General features: G+C 33.7%; 4 protein-coding genes across 6 annotated transcripts; 1 reads left to right on the top strand and 3 right to left on the bottom strand.

The window, feature by feature from the left end:
• Positions 1–2,677: 2,677 nt before the first annotated feature.
• On the bottom strand, positions 2,678–5,958 carry LOC125596399 (acetyl-CoA acetyltransferase, cytosolic 1-like). 2 transcript variants are annotated; one of them, XM_048771548.1, is made up of 14 exons: positions 5,779–5,958; positions 5,504–5,544; positions 5,339–5,437; positions 5,083–5,256; positions 4,905–5,010; positions 4,691–4,829; positions 4,341–4,418; positions 4,202–4,267; positions 3,835–3,920; positions 3,641–3,740; positions 3,445–3,555; positions 3,320–3,361; positions 3,020–3,215; positions 2,678–2,917 (listed from the first exon to the last, which is right to left on the bottom strand). In XM_048771548.1, the coding sequence occupies exons 2-13, from the start codon at positions 5,535–5,537 to the stop codon at positions 3,039–3,041; spliced, it is 1,212 nt and encodes a 403-aa protein (XP_048627505.1). In that variant the 5' UTR covers positions 5,538–5,544; positions 5,779–5,958; the 3' UTR covers positions 2,678–2,917; positions 3,020–3,038. The 2 variants fall into 2 exon arrangements, with proteins under 2 accessions (XP_048627505.1, XP_048627504.1); XM_048771547.1 differs by lacking the exon at positions 5,779–5,958 and having other exon boundaries at positions 5,504–5,724.
• Positions 5,959–6,338: 380 nt separating this feature from the next.
• Positions 6,339–8,836, bottom strand: LOC111212458 (zinc finger protein CONSTANS-LIKE 10). 2 transcript variants are annotated; one of them, XM_022714005.2, is made up of 4 exons: positions 8,611–8,823; positions 7,676–8,208; positions 6,851–7,302; positions 6,339–6,775 (listed from the first exon to the last, which is right to left on the bottom strand). In XM_022714005.2, the coding sequence occupies exons 2-4, from the start codon at positions 8,144–8,146 to the stop codon at positions 6,646–6,648; spliced, it is 1,053 nt and encodes a 350-aa protein (XP_022569726.1). In that variant the 5' UTR covers positions 8,147–8,208; positions 8,611–8,823; the 3' UTR covers positions 6,339–6,645. The 2 variants fall into 2 exon arrangements, with proteins under 2 accessions (XP_022569726.1, XP_022569727.1); XM_022714006.2 differs by having other exon boundaries at positions 6,421–6,775; positions 8,654–8,836.
• A 727-nt stretch (positions 8,837–9,563) lies between these two features.
• On the bottom strand, positions 9,564–12,138 carry LOC125596401. The gene has a single exon (XM_048771550.1). The coding sequence runs from the start codon at positions 11,073–11,075 to the stop codon at positions 10,107–10,109; it is 969 nt and encodes a 322-aa protein (XP_048627507.1). The 5' UTR covers positions 11,076–12,138; the 3' UTR covers positions 9,564–10,106.
• Positions 12,139–17,013: 4,875 nt separating this feature from the next.
• On the top strand, positions 17,014–17,608 carry LOC125596398 (histone H3.2). Its single transcript, XM_048771546.1, has one exon. It carries the CDS (start codon positions 17,066–17,068, stop codon positions 17,474–17,476), a length of 411 nt encoding a protein of 136 aa, XP_048627503.1. The 5' UTR covers positions 17,014–17,065; the 3' UTR covers positions 17,477–17,608.
• The last annotated feature ends 2,467 nt before the right edge of the window (positions 17,609–20,075 follow it).

Below are 20,075 nucleotides of genomic sequence, written 5' to 3'. Positions count from 1 at the left end.
CAATTAATAATTTGGCAATTTTAGAATTAAGATGTTCATGTTAATATTCAAGATTTAATTATCACTACTTTAAAGTATTATTATTATATAAATAAAAAATATTCAATTCCAAAAAGGAATAATGACTAAAATTATTCCATTTATGAAGTATGATTGGAGTTTACTCCAAAATGATGTTTGGAATAGAAAATGAAGTAGAGTTGCAGATTCTCTAACAATTAGGACAAAAAAAAATCATCAACAACTACTTTATTAGGTAGAATTCTTCTGTTGTGGGTAAAAAAAAGATCTCTAACTATTTCTCAAGCTCAAATTTATAGATCTTTAGGATAAAGTTACTAAAGAGTGTCATATATTTGTGCTAATTTTTTTAAAAAAGTTATATAACCATATAATCCGCGCGTAGCGCGGACACGAACCTAGTTATTCGAATAACAAATAAATTTAAGTAAGATAAGTAAAATGTCAGGAAAATTGATAATAATTAGAAGAGAAAATCAAATTTGTAACAGTTTTGTGAACTTAAAAAAGAATCGTACGAAGAAGAATAAGAGAATTAATAGTAAACTATCAGGAGGAACCACAATAATACGAAACAAACTGTGTTAACCTTTATTTAGGGTCATCCCAAGAGTGCCTACGTTAATTGACAAAGAAACCGTTCACAAAATGAAATGTAGTGAAATTTCACATTGCTTAAAACATCAATAACTTATTACAATTCTCTTATCAAAAATGCGGATGATCAACAAGTTTTTATTCCTTCTGCCAGTTGCATTCATGGCCGTGCTCGGTACAGCTCAAACGTTGCCTTCGCAGCCTATACCTGGACAGGACCCAGCAGAGTGTATGTCATCCATGTTTGTTATTCCCAACTGTATCCCAGAAATTATCCAATCGTTAGTAAACGGAGAAATCGGGACTGTTAGTCATTCTTGTTGTCATGCCTTCTTAGGTCTCAGTGCAGATTGTATTACTGAGAGGTTTGACTTCACTCCAGAAGACTTCCCTCTGGCTCTAAGAGATTATTGTTCCCGACAATGATGATAAATAACAATGAATGCCATAATCCTTTCGAGTCTTTGTTTCAATGGTGTTATTATTATCCTAAGTACAATGTTATGTTTCTACCTAAATAATAACAACTTTTAACTTACATATTCCATATTTCATGTTAATGTAAACATCTTACGGATAACTAAATCATAATAAGGATAAGTCGACACTATAATACTCTTTCTTTTTTAAATATTGTACTAGAGCTTGACCCGCGCATCCGCGCGGATATTCATTTTTGGTTTACAAAAAAAAAAATTATCTTATATAAATGGTAATATATGTTTTTAAAATTTATATTTATATATATATATATTAAATAATTATTTAATATATTTCTAAACACAATCATTTTAGAATTTATAATGAATAATTTTATTTTATTTTTTGAACCGTCAACTGTACAATCCTATTTTTAAAATATAATTCGTGTGTTCGTGCAAATGTATTTTTTATGGATCAAAATTTTAATATTAAATAAAATGGTTATCTATTTTTATATTTGATTTATACGATTAAATAATTCAATATATTATTTAAAATTTTGTGGTTTATATTATGTATTTTTATAACACTTTTATGTTTTTTAGATGTAGTTAATATACCAAAATAAAAATAACCACCCCATAATAATAAAATCTTGTTACATTTTTGACATTGATTAAGTATGATTTATTGTTTACCCAGATTATAGGAAACATTTTTTAAATAAATAAACATAATTTGTTATACTTTATTTTAGGAAAATGCATTAATTAAACTATAAAAGACAAGAATACTAAAAAGTAGGTAAATTTATTACTTCAGTGGCATTCAAATGTAAATAACTTTGAAAATTAAGGGACAATTTATATTGGTACTTCTCTTTTAATAATAGAGATGTTTTAGAAATTTTACACATACTAATAAAACCTATTAAATTTTAATTACAACAAATACATAATTTTGTGATTATCTATTTCCTACAATTCTAAACCAATAAGAATTTAAAATATACAATTAATATTTTTGAAGTTTATAATTAATTATTATTAATTGATAAAAATACATTGAAAATAAATAAAAACATAGTTTTTGATTTTTTTAAACATGTATTTTTATAAAACGGAAGAAATACATATTATATTATGGTTTCGACTTGGTAAGGGTTGTAACTTTATATTTTTTGCTGTAAAATTTAATCTGTAGATTTATCTGCTGTAACTTTCATTGTTGTAGCTTTCTAAAGACCTAATTTTTTTGCTCTGAAAATAAAGCTCTCTATAGCCATATTTTGATTTTGCAGAGAATTTTTTGATGTGAGTTTTTTAAGGAAAAAAAACTCGATTGGTTGTCATATATATAGCTCTAGACTAAATTTTGGCTGTACAGAGCATCTACAGCCACAACCAGTCATCACCCTTATGTGTTCTCCTTTAGCTTTGATTGGTCACGTTAATACCATACTATGTGTTACTATCTTATACATGAAATATCTTTCAGTATGCAAGAGTAAGTAACGGACTTATTCAAAAGGTTGAGGGCACCACATGTACAGATGAAAAGAAGAAAAGAAAAATTACTGCATTTTCCTTGATTGTAAGAAAGACAAACAGGGGATATTCAAAAGTTCATGACGAAAGGGAGATGGATCACGTTCTTGAAATTTAAAGAGTGGAGCTCATTGGTAAAATCTTGAACGAGACATACTTCAAAACTAGAAGTACGAACCAGACACCGATCGAGTTCAAATAATTAAACAGACTTAGAAACATCAAAGATCACTCGTTTATTGAGAGACCAACTAATATCAACCTTGAAGTGGGATTACTGACTCTTGGAAGTTGGAAGAAAGATACATACGTCTGTTTAGTTCACCAACCTGAACAATAAAAACACACATGGGAGGAGATCATCAGTTTTAATCTTTTTTCTCTACATTCTATATTTTTGATCGATGAACACTACTAAGAATGTGAGTTACCTGGATTCATTATAATGAATCAAACAAGTTCAAGAACAATAGCAGAAGCACCTCCTCCACCGTTACACACTCCTCCCACACCATACTTGCCGTTTCTATTCTTTAGTATCCCAAGCAATGTGATTAGAATACGAGCTCCACTACAGCCTAGAGGATGTCCTAAAGAGACAGCTCCTCCATTTACATTCACCTTCTCCTGTTATAAAGCCAAAAAGGAACAAAACCCATGTTATGAAACCACTTGAGTAAGTAGCTTGACAAGATGATGACTTAAGATATTCTATGATGCAAGATACTGACCGGTGTAATCCCAAGTAGCTTCTGATTTGCGAGTGCTACAACCTGTGAATAAAGTCAGTTCAGCCAAAAGTTAGGAATCACAAATATTTGTCTATTCCTTAGGGGAAGAAAACGGATTTTCTTACTGCAAATGCTTCATTGATCTCATAGTAATCGACTTGAGAAGATTCCAAACCAGCATGTGCAATAGCTTTTGGTATTGCCAGAGCAGGAGCAGTAGTGAAAAACTCTGGTTCCTGTTTAAGTCTCACTTAGTGAATGGAATAAGACATTTAAAAATGTTGTACTTAAGAAGGAAAGGCACTATTATGAGTAATGTACCTGAGCCGCATCACCATAACCTTTAACTTTTGCGATTACTTGAAGTCCTAACTGAAGCGCCTTCTCTCCACTAACTAGGACAAGGGCAGCTGCACCATCACTGTCAAAGGGATACAAAAATCTACTTAAGAAAAAGAGAAGTTGCAAGACTAACAAAGATCCATGTAAAGGTTACATGGGTTCTCGAAAAAGACCTTATGCTAGACGCATTTCCAGCTGTAACAGTGCCTCCATTCTCCTTGAAACTCGGACGGAGTTTCCTCAATTTTGCAGCATCAAACTGAGATATTAAGACATTATACATTTAGCAAACCATACTTATTTAGTTCTCAATTCTTGGATTTTTCTAATCATCATTTTCTTTTTGTGACTTGTAATGCCCTCATACAATAAAAGATACAAATATGACTGGCACACATGGGATAAAATTCTAAATAATTGTTTACCGACATATAAAAATATGCAACACGTGAGTAACAAGAATAACAAAATCAGGTTCACTAAAGAACATATATCAAGGCACCAATGCATAATCTATAACCAGAAGGGGACATAAATCACCTTCCCAAGACCTTCGTCCTTGTCAACAATGGTTGATGGCCTACCCCTTCCTCCAGAAACTTCAACCTGTATGAAAAAGTTCCCCATATTGTGTCCACCATGAAATGCCATCAACAAAAAACTTGAAAAATAAACTAACCGGGACGATTTCCCATGTGAAGGCACCAGCTTCCTGGGCAGCAATACCACGTTCAAAACTCTGTACAGCATAGTCATCCTACATATCAATAGGGTACACAAATCAAGTAGTTAATGTTTTGAGTTTCCATAAACAGTGCAATAACCATTTTTAAAAATTTCAAAGTTTCATCGATACGAATAAAGTATCAAAGTTAATTATCAAGAACAATATTTGTTAAAAATATCAAGAACAATAAAGATAGAGGAGTATCTATCAAAGCAAAATTAAAGTTAAAGGGAGACAAATATGCAACATGATTTGTAACATGGTTAAGATTGTTTGTCCAAGAAAATTAAGGAACAACATACTTGCTGCTCCCTGGTTATCTCAAATTTCTCAGCACATAACTCAGCACAACTTCCCATCCCACAGTCGTTATAGACATCCCATAGTCCATCCTTTAGCATTCCATCTACGAGTGAATCATGACCAAATCGAGATCCTTTCCTGCATTATTATCAAAAAAATAAGAATCTACGTAATGAAAAAGACCAAAAGATTGCATAACCACATTATTTTCACCTTGCTTCTGCCAGATATTTTGGTGTATTAGACATGCTCTCCATGCCACCTGCCACGACTACATCACTGATACCCAACTGTATACTCTGAGCAGCAATCATCACCGCTGAAACCACACATAAACTATTGTCTCTCACCTCATCTTAAAACCGTTAAAAACAGAGCCTAGAGTTCTCACCTTTCATGCCTGAAGCACAAACCTTGTTGACTGTAGTACAAATAACAGAGTTAGAGATTCCTGCACCTAAAGCAGCCTGACGAGCAGGAGCTTGACCTAAATTAGCACTAAGAACATTCCCAAATACAACTTCTTGGACCAGAGACGGGTCAACATTCGCTCTCTTCAGAGCAGCTAGAGAAGTTAAAAGCAAATGCCATATCAGTTACAAAAGCCTACACAGTAAAAAAAGGATTCTGTTTTTAAGGAATCAAACCTGCAATAGCTACGGATCCAAGCTTTGTAGCAGGTAAGGACGAGAGAGATCCGAGAAAGCCACCCATTGGAGTGCGTGCAACACCCACGATGCAAACATCTGCATCAAATATTTGTTTATCAAAACATTCTTCCCAGGAAGAGAAGAGCGATTAAGTTATTATACCTCTTGGATTGACGGAATCTGCTGAATGAGCCATCAGAAAACTACAAAGATAGGTTGAAGCTTTTTTAACGTGAGTGAAAGTCAAACAAGAGACCTGTAAAAACTTGATATGATATTGTAACCTTTTCATACACATGCGCTAAACTAATTTTGTCCTTTATCACAATGGACTTAGGAATATATATCTAACAAATATATTCCCTAATACTCTAGATAAAAAAAATCCTAATATAGATTGGATTCCCTAATAAGACCCTATCTAAATGATCGCTTACCTGATACGTCAAAACAGAGAGCGAAGCGCGGGAAGGACAAGCTGAAAGAAAGTGACTTGTGCTGTTGAGGATGACCACAATCAATTCTACAAGATAACACTAACAGAGAGAGAGACTGTGTTGTTGTAGGTGAATCAGCGATATTAACTACGATGACGAGCAACACGACGGCTATGTGATCTCACTTTTTTTTTTTAAACTAAATTAAACTATTGTATATTTATTCGATCAACCCCTTATTGTACATAGTTCTTATCAAATAGCGATATATTTAAAATACTTACTGAACTAACACGAAACTTTAGTTACTTGGTCAAAAGCTAGCTGAAGAGGAAGCTGCCAAGAAGGCTAAGGGTCAGGCTAGAAAGGCAAACCATTTGGTTTCGCATGAGAAGATTATTATAGGTGTTGCCACTAAAGGACGTATGGTTGCTTCAATGCTGAATAGTTCAGTGAACTCTATCTTTCATATTGTTGGGGAAAACATTGAAATCAGACACTAATGTAACAGCAAGATTAAAAGAAAAAACAGTTTTGATTTTTGTGGTTGGCTCTGGAAAAACAAAAACACAGATGTAAATATAGAACATGGCCTCTCTGGTACTCTACTCTCCTACATGACTGATAAATAGTGCACACAGATTAGAAAAGCATATGCAGATTTACATATAAGTAACAACAAGTATACATTCCTAGTCTTGCTTTGGCTACAATAGAATAAAATTTTAAAGATCATATGCTTAAGAAGCAATGACAGAAGCATAAGCCCTCTAAGCAAGAATGAAGATTCTGTGGCCTAAAACTGGTGATCCTGACTCTGCCCACTACTTTCATCTCTTTGTCTGATATCTCCATTTTGTGGCATCCTCAGTAGCTTCTTGCTGGGCTCATCGGGTCGTAATCATAAGCTTCACCTGACTTGACAAACCGTCCCTTCACACGCCTCCTCACATCAGCCCTTTCTTTCCTAGAGACATACCTCACTCTCTTGTCAAACCTATTCATACAAAACATGTAAACCGTAAGGAATGATTATCCTTCACTCCCATTACAAAGTGGTTTTAAAACTTACTTGCGAGCCTTCTTCTTTTCCTTATAACGCAAAACAGCATTGTTACGTGTTGTTGCATGTGAGGAAGCATTAGTCTCCTCCTGTGATGTTATCTCTCTTGAAAGCTTCTGCATAGATGACGCCCCACAATCCTGAAAATCTCCAGCATTACTATCTCCCATGACGACAGAGAAAGATATATTCGAATGAGCTGGCTGTGATGAGAAGCAAATGATTGGCTCGGTTCTGCAAGTCATGAAAGAATCCTCAGATGCAGCATTGCTTCCTGCTGGCTGCTGCATTGCCTTTGAGCCCTCATGTTTCTCGAAAAGACTTCCTATTCCACCATGTTCAAAAAGATCTTTTGAAGAGTTGTAAGCTGTGCCAAAGAGCTCGTCATACTTCTCAAAAGCCAAATCCACTTCATCCATCATGAGATTGCCACAAAAATCATCTTCTGATACTCCAATATCCTACAACCAAAAAGAACAACAAGAAACATTTAGATAACAGTTTGCTTTTGCTAATTCTTGAAGTGTCTTTGTGCACCAGTAAAAACTCAGCACTCAGAAAAATCGAAGGCCCGCAGTACGATATGCCTTTTAGAATTAGAAAAATTACTTTTTTTCTAGGATGAGAATGAATTTCTAAAGAATTAGAAAAATCGGGTTTTAAGGCTATTATAATTTGTTCATTCACATAATCAAATATACAAACCATAAACTGATATTTGCCTCAATTCGTTTTTGCTCTTTAAGTTTTTTTTTTCTTTCTCCAAGTTTAGTCGAGGTTCGTTCATAACAGCTTTCAAGATTCAAATACTATGAAGAAACTCATGGGCATTACCTTAGCCAATGCAGAACTGGTTCCAGGCTGATCTAAATTAACATTTTGTACGCCTGGTTTATCCTCTCCTGTGCCTTCATCAATAGTCATCAAACCCATCTCTTGCTCACAAGCAGATTGTCCAGCAGAAGAGAAATTCAAATCCAAACAGAAAGACCATATGGAGGCAAGTTCCTCACTAGAAGGGCAACCAGAATAGCAGTTGATGCTTTGTCTTTTATGTTGTGAAGTAGCATCATTGTTGTGGCCTGACCAGTCACAGTTCTGACAGAGAGAAACCCTCTCATCGCTACACCGAACAGAAGCTGGCTGAGCATTGCACCGCTCACATATCAAAGTCCGAGAATGACGTTTTGATAAAGCGTTAGCCGAGTGAACGTTACGGTCACAGGAGAGACACAAACACGCTGCATCGGAGCGGCAATACACCATTGATCTTTGCTCATTACAGAAGTCACACATGTAACCCATTTTTTCAAAACTAAACTAATCTTAGGCTCCACCTTCACGCTCTAGAAAGCAGAATCCTTTCACTGAAAAATAATTAAACCGTTTATGTTAGTCCTCTTGACTTAGATACATTATAATTATATAAAAGTAAAGATTCAAACTTGGTATACAAAAGCTAGTCCAGAAATATAAGAAAGATTCAGTCTTTTGAATATTTGTTTAATAAAGGTTGTAACTTTCTATAAACAAAAAGCAAACGAAACAAAACAGAGCAAAACAGAGTAAAACAGAGCAAAACAGAGCAAAACATAGCAAAACAGAACAAAACATAGCAAAACAGAACAGAGACTGCTTGTAATCAAAACAAAACAGAGAAACCAAAAAAATCACAGAAAGATTAGCTCAAGCTTCAAATTATCAACCAGAAAGAACCATAGAGAACACCAACATAGATCCATTTCTAGATCAGCCAAAAAAGAACTCACACTCAAATAAAAACGCTAGGGTTGTAAGATAACAAGGACTCACGTAACAGAGATCGTCTGAGTATCTTTTGAAGCAGAAACAACAACGTTTTCAACACAAAGAAGCTTGAGAAGGCTTGAGAAGAGAAGTGATTTTGTGTTCTGCGTGTGAAAGAGGGTAAAGAGAGATGGATAGATAGACAATGGGTTGGGTTGTCCTCAATGGGACATGTAGGCATGTGACATAAGATAGAACTATTAAAAATTTATGGGGAAAAAGTGCAAAAAGTCTCATTTTTCGAGGACCCCACAGATATTTTAGGTGTGTTATCTCACGCGCTTTCGTGTAGGGAAAAAGAGTCATACTCGCGATGTGGAGTGTACACGCCAACCTCTTTTATGCTCCTTTTAGATACTTTTACGCTTTCATTACAACACTGTGGTCTTTGCTTTGACCTTGCACAACCAAAATATCTGTTGTGTGTGTGTTTTTTTTTTTTCACACTCACATGAACAAATATCTTTTGCCTAAAAGTGGAGATATTTATGTTAGATACGTCTACACAGAAAGATATTTTGATGTAATCTGTAACCACTGACACGCAGTGTCGGTATCTACTTTAAAATAATTGTCTGCTCTTTCCCCTTTTAACGATAAACAATGCATGTGTTATATAATGCGCACCATGCTATTGATTCAACCAATACAGTGGCATTTCACTAGAGATGAAGTGTATATCTTTACAAGTCTTTCCTACATTTGATGGTCCTAACTTCTTGTAGGACATATGTATATAAGGGTGTTTGAGTCATTATGTAATCCCTAGTATATACCTCTTGTACACAGTATAAATACTGTTTTATACACTCTAATAAACTCATTCAGTCCAATACTTCTATGCCATGACTTAGTTGCTATGTATAGGTCTGGCCCCTGATTGGCTAATTGTTACGGTAAGTTTTTTGGGAAAAAAAATCAGACATGTTAAATTTCCAACGGTCGCACAAATGATTATATTTGTTTTGATTGGCAAAGATTGAAAGATTTGTGTTCCAACTCATGGGCAGAACTAAAATTCAAAAGGTTATAAATATTTTAATTTAAAAAAATGGACAATTTGAAAGTCATGCTACATATATAATAACTCTTAAAATTTTGGAAACCAAGTATTGATGGTTCAACTTACATCATGTTAATTAATGCAGATCAGCAGCTCTATAATCTCTAAGCTGAAAAATCATAATCTTTCTTTCTACTCTAACCTAACCAAGAACATGAGGCCCATGCATTGGTTTTTCTTCCCATTGGTTAGAAAATTGTTTTGGTAGTTAGAAATCAAGGTTCACTATCTTTCAACATTGTTGTAATTCCTCTTAGCTATTCAAGACCTCTTAAATGACAAATCTTGAAAACTAGTCTGGTCTCGACCCCAAATCTATATAGGTTATCAAATAACTTAACATAAGATAAGTAAATTAAAAAAGCACTATCAAATTTGCTATGGTATAAATATTTCTCACACAACTTTCCAAGCATACAGAAACAAACAAAAGTCATTTAATGTCCCATAACCACTTGATGCCGAGTTGTATCGACTCAAAGGACTACTCCCTCCTCCGCTGTCTCCTTCCTCCGCATCGCTAAAATACTCATCTACCATCCCTCCAACCGCCACAGGCTTAAACACAAACAACCCTGAACTTGCCGTCGACTCTGAACTTCCAAACAACCAATCATGCACATCGTAGTACACCATCACATGAGTTTTGTCCACCAACACCATCTGGTTCCCCCTAAACTTCCACTGCAGATTCTTCACGTGCATGATCACGATCCCGTCCACGCTTATCCACATCTCTGGATCATCTCCACCGTGTGAGCTCTCCACCACCACTTCATGTTCTTTTCTCTGCTCGTCGAATCTTGCTCGAGTTGAAAAAGTTTTCTTCCCAAATATGCTCTCTTTCTTGAAATATATATACCCTTCGACCAACGCGGGTCTTGACTTAGTCCGCTTGTAAGCCTTGTGCTTTAAATCTCCCAATAACAAAACAACCTCTTCATCAGAAACTATTGCCACGTAATAATCTGACATCGGCTCGGGGCTACCGTTTCCTGACAACTTCGCCGCCCTTAGATCCCAGAAGACTTCCACAAAGTTTCCTTCTACGTCGAATGACTTTGATCCTCTCTTGCTCCAGAACTGCCATGGCTTCACGAGATCAATCTTGCAGCAATAGTTCATGTCATTGTCTAAACTCGAGACCATGACGGTAAGGGAATGGTTCATGAGATTCTTGGACCATAAAACAGTTATGTTTCGAAAGAAACCCGCCACGTGAGCTTGATAACCGCACGTGACTGTGCTATGAGGCGTGGGGGTTGCAGCTGATTTGAGTTGTGCCACGGTCTTTGTGGTGTCTGTTATTTTAGCTGCAAACGCCGTAGGTTGGGTTCGGATAGATGGGATTCGAAAAGATAACATCTCTATTAGAATCAACACCTAAACAATATATAACAAAGATTTTGTTCAACATGCAATTGCAAATTCTTGAGCAACTGTAATAAGAGTTTTGCCAAAATGGTGATTTTGTTAATGGTTTTTCTGTGTGATTATTCAAATTGACAACCGAATCAGTTTGTTTTGATTCAGTTGGGAATAGATAGAAACTTTTTAAGTTTGGCAAGAGGGAGAGCAAAGGAGAGAGGGAGAAGGAAGATTCTTGAGAGATTGGTTGATGGAACACCGATAAAGAAGGAGTCTATATTTGAGACATGTTAATATTGGCAAAGAAGGTAAAAATGGCTTTGTGAAGTTCAAACAAAACGTATGTAACATGTGATATATGTCACAGCTGACATTTTTTCTATCTTCATAATGTTTTACACTCAAATAAAGTTTGTATTCTTATATAATTTTTTCCATAATATTTTACATACAACTAGAATTGATGTCCTAAGCGACCAGTTCATTTGCCTTGTTCCAGACCGATAATGTATATGATATAATATATAAACACTATAAGAAAACACCCGCATAACTAGAAGCATTTACGAGAAATATTGGTTGTCGTAAGTAACGAGTAAATTACGTGGAAAAACAAATTCATCGTAAAGTACAAATAAATTTACAAGGATATTATTACCTAAAACACATGTAATTTTACGACGACTCTACGACTAGATCACTAGAGTGAAATTTCGTGATTCGTCTTAACTCAGTTGTAAAATAACGAGTATTTTACAAGGATCATCTTTATAATTATTCAACGACGAATGTCTGAGTAAAAGTGAAATGGTTGGTGAAAACGTATTTGTAGTGGACTATACCTAACATGTTTTCTCATAAAGTTGTTGTTATACCGATGTAAAAGATTTGTAAACCATTTCGTTGTAGTCAGTTGTTTTTCTACCAATGACGAAAATTTATTTTTCTAATTAATCTTTTATTTGTGCATTCCATCCCCGATCAAATTTGTACTTGCATGTCAATATATATTTCTTTGTTCTTGTTTACTGACTAAAGATCGTGAAAATGTTGAATGCGTGGACATACATAAGCAACTAGTATTTAGTCACGAGCTTTAACAGAATCACAAACTACAAGGTTTCTTCAATTTGTTTATTTTATAATTTCATTTATCTATTTGTTTTATTGTTTGATAAATCATTATATATTTATTGTTTAAAAATCAATAGTATTTTTTGTTGTAATCAAACAAAAACTCTCAAGGAAACCAGGTAAATGGTTCATCGACCAATGAAATTAATGGTACCAGAACAAAAGGACCAAATAAGTAGTTCATCTGCAAATCAATCTTCTAGACATTAGGTATATTTGTCATTTTAGAGTACTTGCGTATACACATTTTAAACTGGTTATGATAAGCTAGTTTGCACTTTTATATGAGTCACACATTGATTTATAATTTAAATAGTTTTAACACTTGTAACACTTACCAAAAAAATATAATTCTTTTAAAATTAAAATGAAAGAAATTTAAAGTAGAAATAAAGGAAATTTAAAGTAGAAAGAGAGAAAATTTAAAGTATAAAATAATATTTTTAGCAAACTTTTAAATTTACTTTGTATATATTAGTTTATAAATTTCATATTAATAATATACTAATTAGTAACTTATATTCTAGTTTTGTATTGTTATAATTAAATAGATGTTAGGTATAATATTAGAGGATAATTAGTTTAAAAAGTTTATTTTTTTACTTGATATATGTGTATTCCACTTTATGGATGGTTTTAGCATTTGATATATTATTCAAACAATTGAATTGAAGTAAAACAAATATATATATATATATATACATATATACAACATTTAAGCAAGGGAGTCAATTTTTAAAATAATATTTCTTTTATCAAAAAATTAAAACAATTACACAAAAGTGAAATTACAATGGCCTTTTTGTGTGTAAAACACTATATAATAGTTTACTAAAAATTTAATTTAAATTGGGCCGGCCTAAAAACATAATGGCCTATGTATATATATATCTTATGGCTTAATATATACTTTGAGAAAGTGAATGTGATGATTTGTCATGTTCTCTATAATTTTAGGTTTAGTCATATTTTATGTTCAATCTTATATATTAAAACATAAGTCACAACCTTGATTCATGTATGATTTTTTTTAAAAATGTACCTAATGGACATATTTCTAAAATCTCATATTACATTTAATATATAATCTTATCATTTAAATTTTGGGTTTACGAGAAATTTTTATTGGGCTATCAATAATTGAATTTAAATAATAGATGATCCATTAGATTTATAGATAGTATAAATTAAATATATATAATTTAATGTTGTAATACTATACCCCTATATGCTAAATATTTAAATATTTGTCGATGTTAACATTTAAAATTATAAATATTTTTTTAAATAACAAAAATCATATTATCTAACAATGATTAATCTTTACTATCTTAAACAAATGAAAAAAAATTAAACTATATAGTTTATTTTAAAAATTAAACAAAAATTAATGTTTAATTATTTACTCGATAATATAAATCAATGAAGCGAAAAGTTTAATTTTAAAAAAACTTTCTAAATTTGTGAAATGTTACAATATCTTTGAATATGACAATAAAACAATATTTTACTAATCTTTATATATATAGTTACGAGTTTAATAATGAAAATAATATTCTGAAAATATATATATAGAAGAAGATACATATACATGTGAAAGTTTGAAACAATCTATTCAATGAAAAAAATATACAGTAAACTTATTAGGTTTTAAAAATTGATAGACACATATATATTATAATATATACCGATTTATAATTGAAAACAAAATATTTATATACAAATAAATGAAAACAAAAATCCACGCGGTTGCGCGGGTCGAGATCTAGTTATTAATTAATTTTAATTGATCATTTTAGTAATTTAGCTTATAATTTATTACTATCCTGAGGATAATAAAAAACTTATTGCGATAATATCATAGTTAAATTTATATTATATTTACTTTAATAATATCAGAGTTAATGTATTATATATACGTTTATATTATATTTGGTTTAGTAATATTAACCCGACCCTATTATATATATATATATATATCACATAAGATAAAATGAATTATCAATCTTTTTAGATAAAAGTTTTAGGACAATCAAAATCACTCGTTGTGGTAATTTCTGAAAAGTTATAAATAAATAAAAAAATATATTATAATATTATTTTCAAAGTAGTTTTTCTTCCTCATGTTAAAAGTTAAAGCATTAAAATTCTTATTACCCTTAATAAACAATTAGAATATATTTGTTAATATATAATTACTTACCCATTAATTAGAATTGAATTTCATTAGTCTGATAATCATCATTATCTAAAAGATTCTATATTATGTTATCCAAAAATATTTTACATCATATTATTTTAAAAATTAACATAAATCCATGAATATAGTTTTATGTATATATAAATGTTTTAAATTTATTTTACGTAATAGAATATATTTTATTAAAATAATTAAAATTTATCGTATATAATTTTTTTAATATTTAATTAATTAGTAAATATTTCAACATCATAAAAATAAGTTATTCTAATGTTTTTAATTCATAAAATATCTATCTATAGATTTTTGTAAAATTATTAAACCCGCAAGTGCGGACAGAAACCTAGTACCAAATAAAACAAACTCTACGTTAACTTTCATTTAGGATAGGAAAAAGTTATTAGTAATATCAATACGTTTTTGTCTCTTTACCATTTCTTCGTTTATTTAGGTTTGTAGGTTTTCATTTGGTTTCACCAAGCATGAAACTGACAATTTCATACAGATTTCAAAGATTTAAATCCTTTTCAGATGTTATCAACTTGCAATCTATGAATAAATCAGAAGAAATCAAGTTTCTGTTTTGCTGTTATGCACATATAATGATCTGATTTCCAAATTTTGATTTCATAAACATGGCTTTATAAGATCTTGCTATAAGTACAAATCAAATATCAGTGGTTAAATTTTTATGGTTTGATTCATCGAAATGTCTTCGTCTTCTTTATCGTGAGAGGCACAAATCTTCTTCTACTTGGATATGATTCAATGTGTTATCAATTACACAGTTCACATACAGATAAATTGACTTGTTTCGTGTTCTACAAATCTAAACACACTATGGGTTTTGCCTGAAATGATATCATATTCATTGATTCATAGCTTTACTTTATGTTAACAGCATCTGACCAATTAATTGGATCGAGTCTTCTTCACATCCTGAATAATAGCTTGAGCAGGTCTACAAATACTTATATGAAGTCGGGTTCCTTCCGTATCGAATAAATGGCCGCTTGAAAGATCAGTTTGATAATGAGAAGGCTATTAGCATCCAAAATGGGAGCCTTTAACCATCGCAAACAATCATCAAACAATACCGGAGGCACCAAGTTGAGTTGGGAACAAAAGTAATTCCTTACCTCAGCACTAAAGACACAGTAAAAAAACAAGTGTTGCCTGCATTCATCAGCTCTTTAGCAAAGCAAACAGCTCGATGAAATATTGAGTCCCCATCTTCTCAATCTATCCTTCGTTGCTAGTCTGTTCCAAGCAACTAGCCATGAGATAAATGCATGTTTTGGGACTCTACCTTTAAACCATATATGCGAGTGCCAAAAGATTGAAGGTCTAGCATGGTGAAGAGCAATCCATGTATTTGCTGTAGAGAAGCGGTTTGAAGGGGAATCATTTCCCACTTTCCAAAAGTAAGTGTCATCAGTAGATGACTGCACAATAGGATCAGGCGATGGGAGGCACTGTTTTAGCAAGGTGATGACGAAATTCCTGCTACGAGAAGCACTCAACCACCACTCACCGTTTACTATTGCATCTGCCACTTTCACGTCTTTATGCATACCCGAGACTGCCGGGCCCGCTCACCAGTGAGATGAATCAAGGGACCAAGATCCGTCCAATTATCATGCCAAAAGCCAGTTGTGATCCCCGGCGCACCTCTCATACAATAAAGTCTGGCATTTGATCTTAGCTTGCATAACTTCTTCCATATCCAACTGTCTCCTCGACGAGGTTGCAGCTCTGAGAAATTGGCGGATCCAATCCTATTTAATCTTATCCACGAAACCCACAAAGACCCTCTGGCTGCAAACAACATCCATATCAACTTTAGAGCTAAGACCTGTTGGAGGGTGGCCGGAGGGTGGGTTAGGATCCAACACAATATTAGTCCAGATGCTCTCAGAAGGCACATTATTACGTTAATTTTGCTCTTACAAATTGTTTTAAATAAATAGTTGGTCTAGAGGCTCGTATAAATAAATACTTCATATGTTTCAGAATAATACACATTTTAAACTTGTCACACATATTAATAAAATATATTAAATTTTATTTATATATGCATAATTTTTGTAATTATCTTTTTCACATAGTTCTAATCCAAACACAATTGAGTTTTTTTGAAACTTGCAATTAATCATTACTAATTGATAAAATACGCATTGTAAATAAATAAAAAAAATCATTTTGAAACAAATTATTTTTCTAAAATATGTAACATTATGAAATGGAGAGAGTATGTCGTATTTCTTATGAACTCATCGCACATGAGACCATTATTATGTTGTATATACTCATCTTTTTGAAATAATTTCATGGCCCAAATTTCAGAGTGGCGCGAAAAACTTTTAAACTCTTTGGAAGTAAGCGGTAAAGGTCCCGTGGGGTCTTGCCACGATGATTTTAATTGGTCCATAGTAACATCACGCGGATGGGTTAAGATGCTTAACATGACGTGGCCTGTTTTAATTGGTTAACAAGAGAACACGCAGATCGACATCTTAAAAATATCAGCCGTAGATAGCACTTCCGAATCCAACGGACTAAAGTTAAACAAAACTCATAATAAAAGCAACTCATCTTCTTCTTCATTCCTCACAATCAAATCTCACATTCACATTAACCATCTGATTTCGTTATGGCTCGTACCAAGCAAACCGCCAGGAAATCAACCGGAGGCAAAGCCCCGAGGAAGCAGCTCGCGACCAAAGCGGCGAGGAAATCAGCTCCGGCCACCGGAGGAGTGAAGAAGCCGCACAGGTTCCGTCCCGGAACGGTGGCGTTGAGGGAGATCCGGAAGTACCAGAAGAGCACCGAGCTTCTCATCCGCAAGCTCCCCTTCCAGCGTCTGGTCCGCGAGATCGCTCAGGATTTCAAGACGGATCTGAGGTTCCAGAGCAGCGCTGTGGCTGCTTTACAAGAGGCTGCAGAGGCTTACCTCGTTGGGTTGTTTGAAGACACGAATCTCTGCGCGATTCACGCTAAGAGGGTTACGATCATGCCGAAGGATATCCAGCTCGCGAGGAGAATCCGTGGCGAAAGAGCTTGATTGGTTCTTCAATGAGCAATCTACTTGGTTTGATTAGGTGTAGTTGCTTTGTTAAGTTAGTACTTAAGGTGTTCGACGAAATATCCCAACGAAAGTTTCTCTTGTTTAATATAAGTAATATTTTCCCAATGATTTCGATATGTTTTTGCTAATATGGGTCTCTGCTCGTTAATTCACTCGGTGACTAAATCATAATGTTACATAGATTGAAAACATTCTGTTAATTTCCGGAACGTTTATAACACAACATACTATACATCACATTCATTACACAAGCTTAGTTTTTTTTGTTTGGGACAAAACACAAACACAAGGTTAGTGTTAGTCGCTATTTAACTGGTCTAACCAAAAAAATAAAATAAAATAATAATAATTCGGTTTGGAAGCACCACGTCTTGGTTCTTTGTTCTTCTTGATGAGAAGTTTTGCACTGAAAACTGCTGTAGAAATGTCCACGTTGACCAAATGTAAACAGAAGATATTTCTATGTGAAATGGGTTTGATGGAGAAGAGAGCACAGTTTGTGAAATGACCAAATGTAATGATTTTTTTTTTTTGATCAACGACCAAATGTAATGACTAAAGAATCAATGTTATTACTATTTGGTCACATGAATAAATCTCTAAGGCCAAATCAACGTACTGATATCTTCCCATGCAATTATAACACGATAATTCTCTTTATGCATTGCCTAATTGATATTAGTATGAGCACTGCACAACCATAGCATTTGGATAGCAATCTGTTTCCTTCCTTGCATAAATTGGTAGAAGCATAACTTATACATTTTCCTATTAAAAACAGTATTGGGATGGGGTTCTTAATCTCTACAAAACTCAGTCACTGACCTTAGTTTACACTGTAGAGAAAGATGGAAGGCTCTTGGAACTCAGTGAGTATCACTCTCTCTTTTTTCTCCTCTTTATTGCAGATTTTGTAGGCGCATCTGAGGATCCATCTGTGCCTTTAAGACCAGAGGGATGCTCTTCTAGAGTTAAAGAACGGGTTCAAACAATCTTTTCGGATAACACGTCGGGGGTAGTGATCGGGCTAGACCTTGGTGTGAATTCCCTTGAGGGAGAGATTAATTCGAGTAGCAGCCTTTTCAGGCTAAAGATTAATTCTATCAGTAACCTCAAGCATCTGAATGTTTTGAGACTCCACGACTACAATTTCAGTGGCTTGATTCCTTCTTCACTTGGAAACCTTTCTCGTTTAGCCAATATCCACCTCTCTGGTAACACTTCTGGTGGTGAAACTCCCACACCTTCTTTTGGACGTTTGAACCAGTTGACCAGCTTAGATGTTGATTCCAATAAGCTTAGCGGTAACTTTCCCATCGCACTACTCAATCTTACAAAGCTGACATATCTATCACTCTCTTACAATCAGTTCACAGGGATTCTTCCTCCAAATATCAGTTCACTCTCCAGCTTGGAAAATTTCGAAGCACGCCAAAACTCTTTCTTTGGAACTATCCCTTCTACTCTCTTCTTCACCATACCCTCTCTGGGAACTATTGATTTAGCTGATCAGCTCCGGAGTGTTTTTGGAATCTCACTGCCAAGTCTCTCTCAGTTTTAGACATTGGTGATAATCACTTCACTTTCACTGGAAGCCTACCAGATATATATTCAAGAACGCCACCAGTCTGAGGTCACTCAATCTTGGTCACAACCATTTCGTGGGGAAACTTCCAAGATCTTTGATTAGCTGCTCTGCTCTGGAGGTTCTAAACGTGGAACACAATCGATTCAACGACACTTTCCCATTCTGGTTGCAGTCCCTAAACAACCTACAAGCAGTACCGGCCCTGGGTACAAGCCAAAGAAGCATTGGCTTCCGGCCCTGTTCAGAATATGTAAATTTTCGGCCATCAATTTCTCAAAGTCTCCGGTAGAGCAGTTGGTTTAAAGTTATAATTTGTATGTCTGGAGTTACTGGTTCAAAGTCAGCCAACTACTTTCATCAATTTTTATTATGTAATAGGTCCTAAATTGTTTTGGGCTTCCAGTCCACAATTATTCCAGACCGGACCTGCCTACAAGTCCTGATCCTCAGGGCAAACGAGTTTCATGGGCCGTTACAATATAATCCACAAGGACCTTCTTGGTTTCGGCAGCTGCAAATCATTGACCTATCAGACAATTACTTCACAGGGACCTTACTATATGATTTCTTCATCTACTTGAGCATAGGAAAATAAATAAAATGTTATCGAAACAAAATGAACATAACAATTAACTTTTAAGAACTTATAACAATAATCTTGTAAAAAATTTATGCACATATATACATTTTATAACACAACTCAATTATAGTAACTGATTAATATTTTATTTTCATTTATTTATATGTTTTAGACCATTCTTTAATTTATATGTAGAATATTTTCATAAATAATAATATGTATTGCTAACTTGCTATTCACTTAAGCTTTTGATTTTAAATATAAGGTTTTAGATTGGTCCATTTAATACTGAACCACAAATTATTTTTGATTCCATTTAGAATAAAATCGAGTTAGTCTTTTTAAGTTTTTGTCACAAAAATAGCTTTTAAAAAGGAACATGACCAAATTTTTTTTATTAAAGAGTA

The sequence above is a fragment of the Brassica napus genome, unplaced genomic scaffold (assembly GCF_020379485.1).
Source record: "Brassica napus cultivar Da-Ae unplaced genomic scaffold, Da-Ae ScsIHWf_1204;HRSCAF=1723, whole genome shotgun sequence".
NCBI classification, from domain to species: domain Eukaryota; kingdom Viridiplantae; phylum Streptophyta; class Magnoliopsida; order Brassicales; family Brassicaceae; genus Brassica; species Brassica napus.
The sequence above is the reverse complement of the archived record's forward strand: the minus strand, read 5'-3'. Positions and strand labels throughout refer to the sequence as shown.

What these genes read in the sequence shown, in the direction of transcription:
- LOC125596399 (XM_048771547.1), bottom strand. Translation starts at nt 5,639, where the DNA reads ATGTGTATGAAAAGGTTACAATATCATATCAAGTTTTTACAGGTCTCT. An exon ending in TCACATGGGAAATCGTCCCG is followed by an intron (nt 4,268 to 4,340) that starts GTTAGTTTATTT and finishes TTTTTCATACAG; the next exon opens with GTTGAAGTTTCTGGAGGAAG. An exon ending in GGAAATGCGTCTAGCATAAG is followed by an intron (nt 3,741 to 3,834) that starts GTCTTTTTCGAG and finishes TCCCTTTGACAG; the next exon opens with TGATGGTGCAGCTGCCCTTG.
- LOC111212458 (XM_022714006.2), bottom strand. Translation starts at nt 8,146, where the DNA reads ATGGGTTACATGTGTGACTTCTGTAATGAGCAAAGATCAATGGTGTAT. An exon ending in CCAGTTCTGCATTGGCTAAG is followed by an intron (nt 7,303 to 7,675) that starts GTAATGCCCATG and finishes TTTTGGTTGTAG; the next exon opens with GATATTGGAGTATCAGAAGA. An exon ending in GAAAAGAAGAAGGCTCGCAA is followed by an intron (nt 6,776 to 6,850) that starts GTAAGTTTTAAA and finishes TTGTATGAATAG; the next exon opens with GTTTGACAAGAGAGTGAGGT.
- LOC125596401 (XM_048771550.1), bottom strand. Translation starts at nt 11,075, where the DNA reads ATGTTATCTTTTCGAATCCCATCTATCCGAACCCAACCTACGGCGTTT.
- LOC125596398 (XM_048771546.1), top strand. Translation starts at nt 17,066, where the DNA reads ATGGCTCGTACCAAGCAAACCGCCAGGAAATCAACCGGAGGCAAAGCC.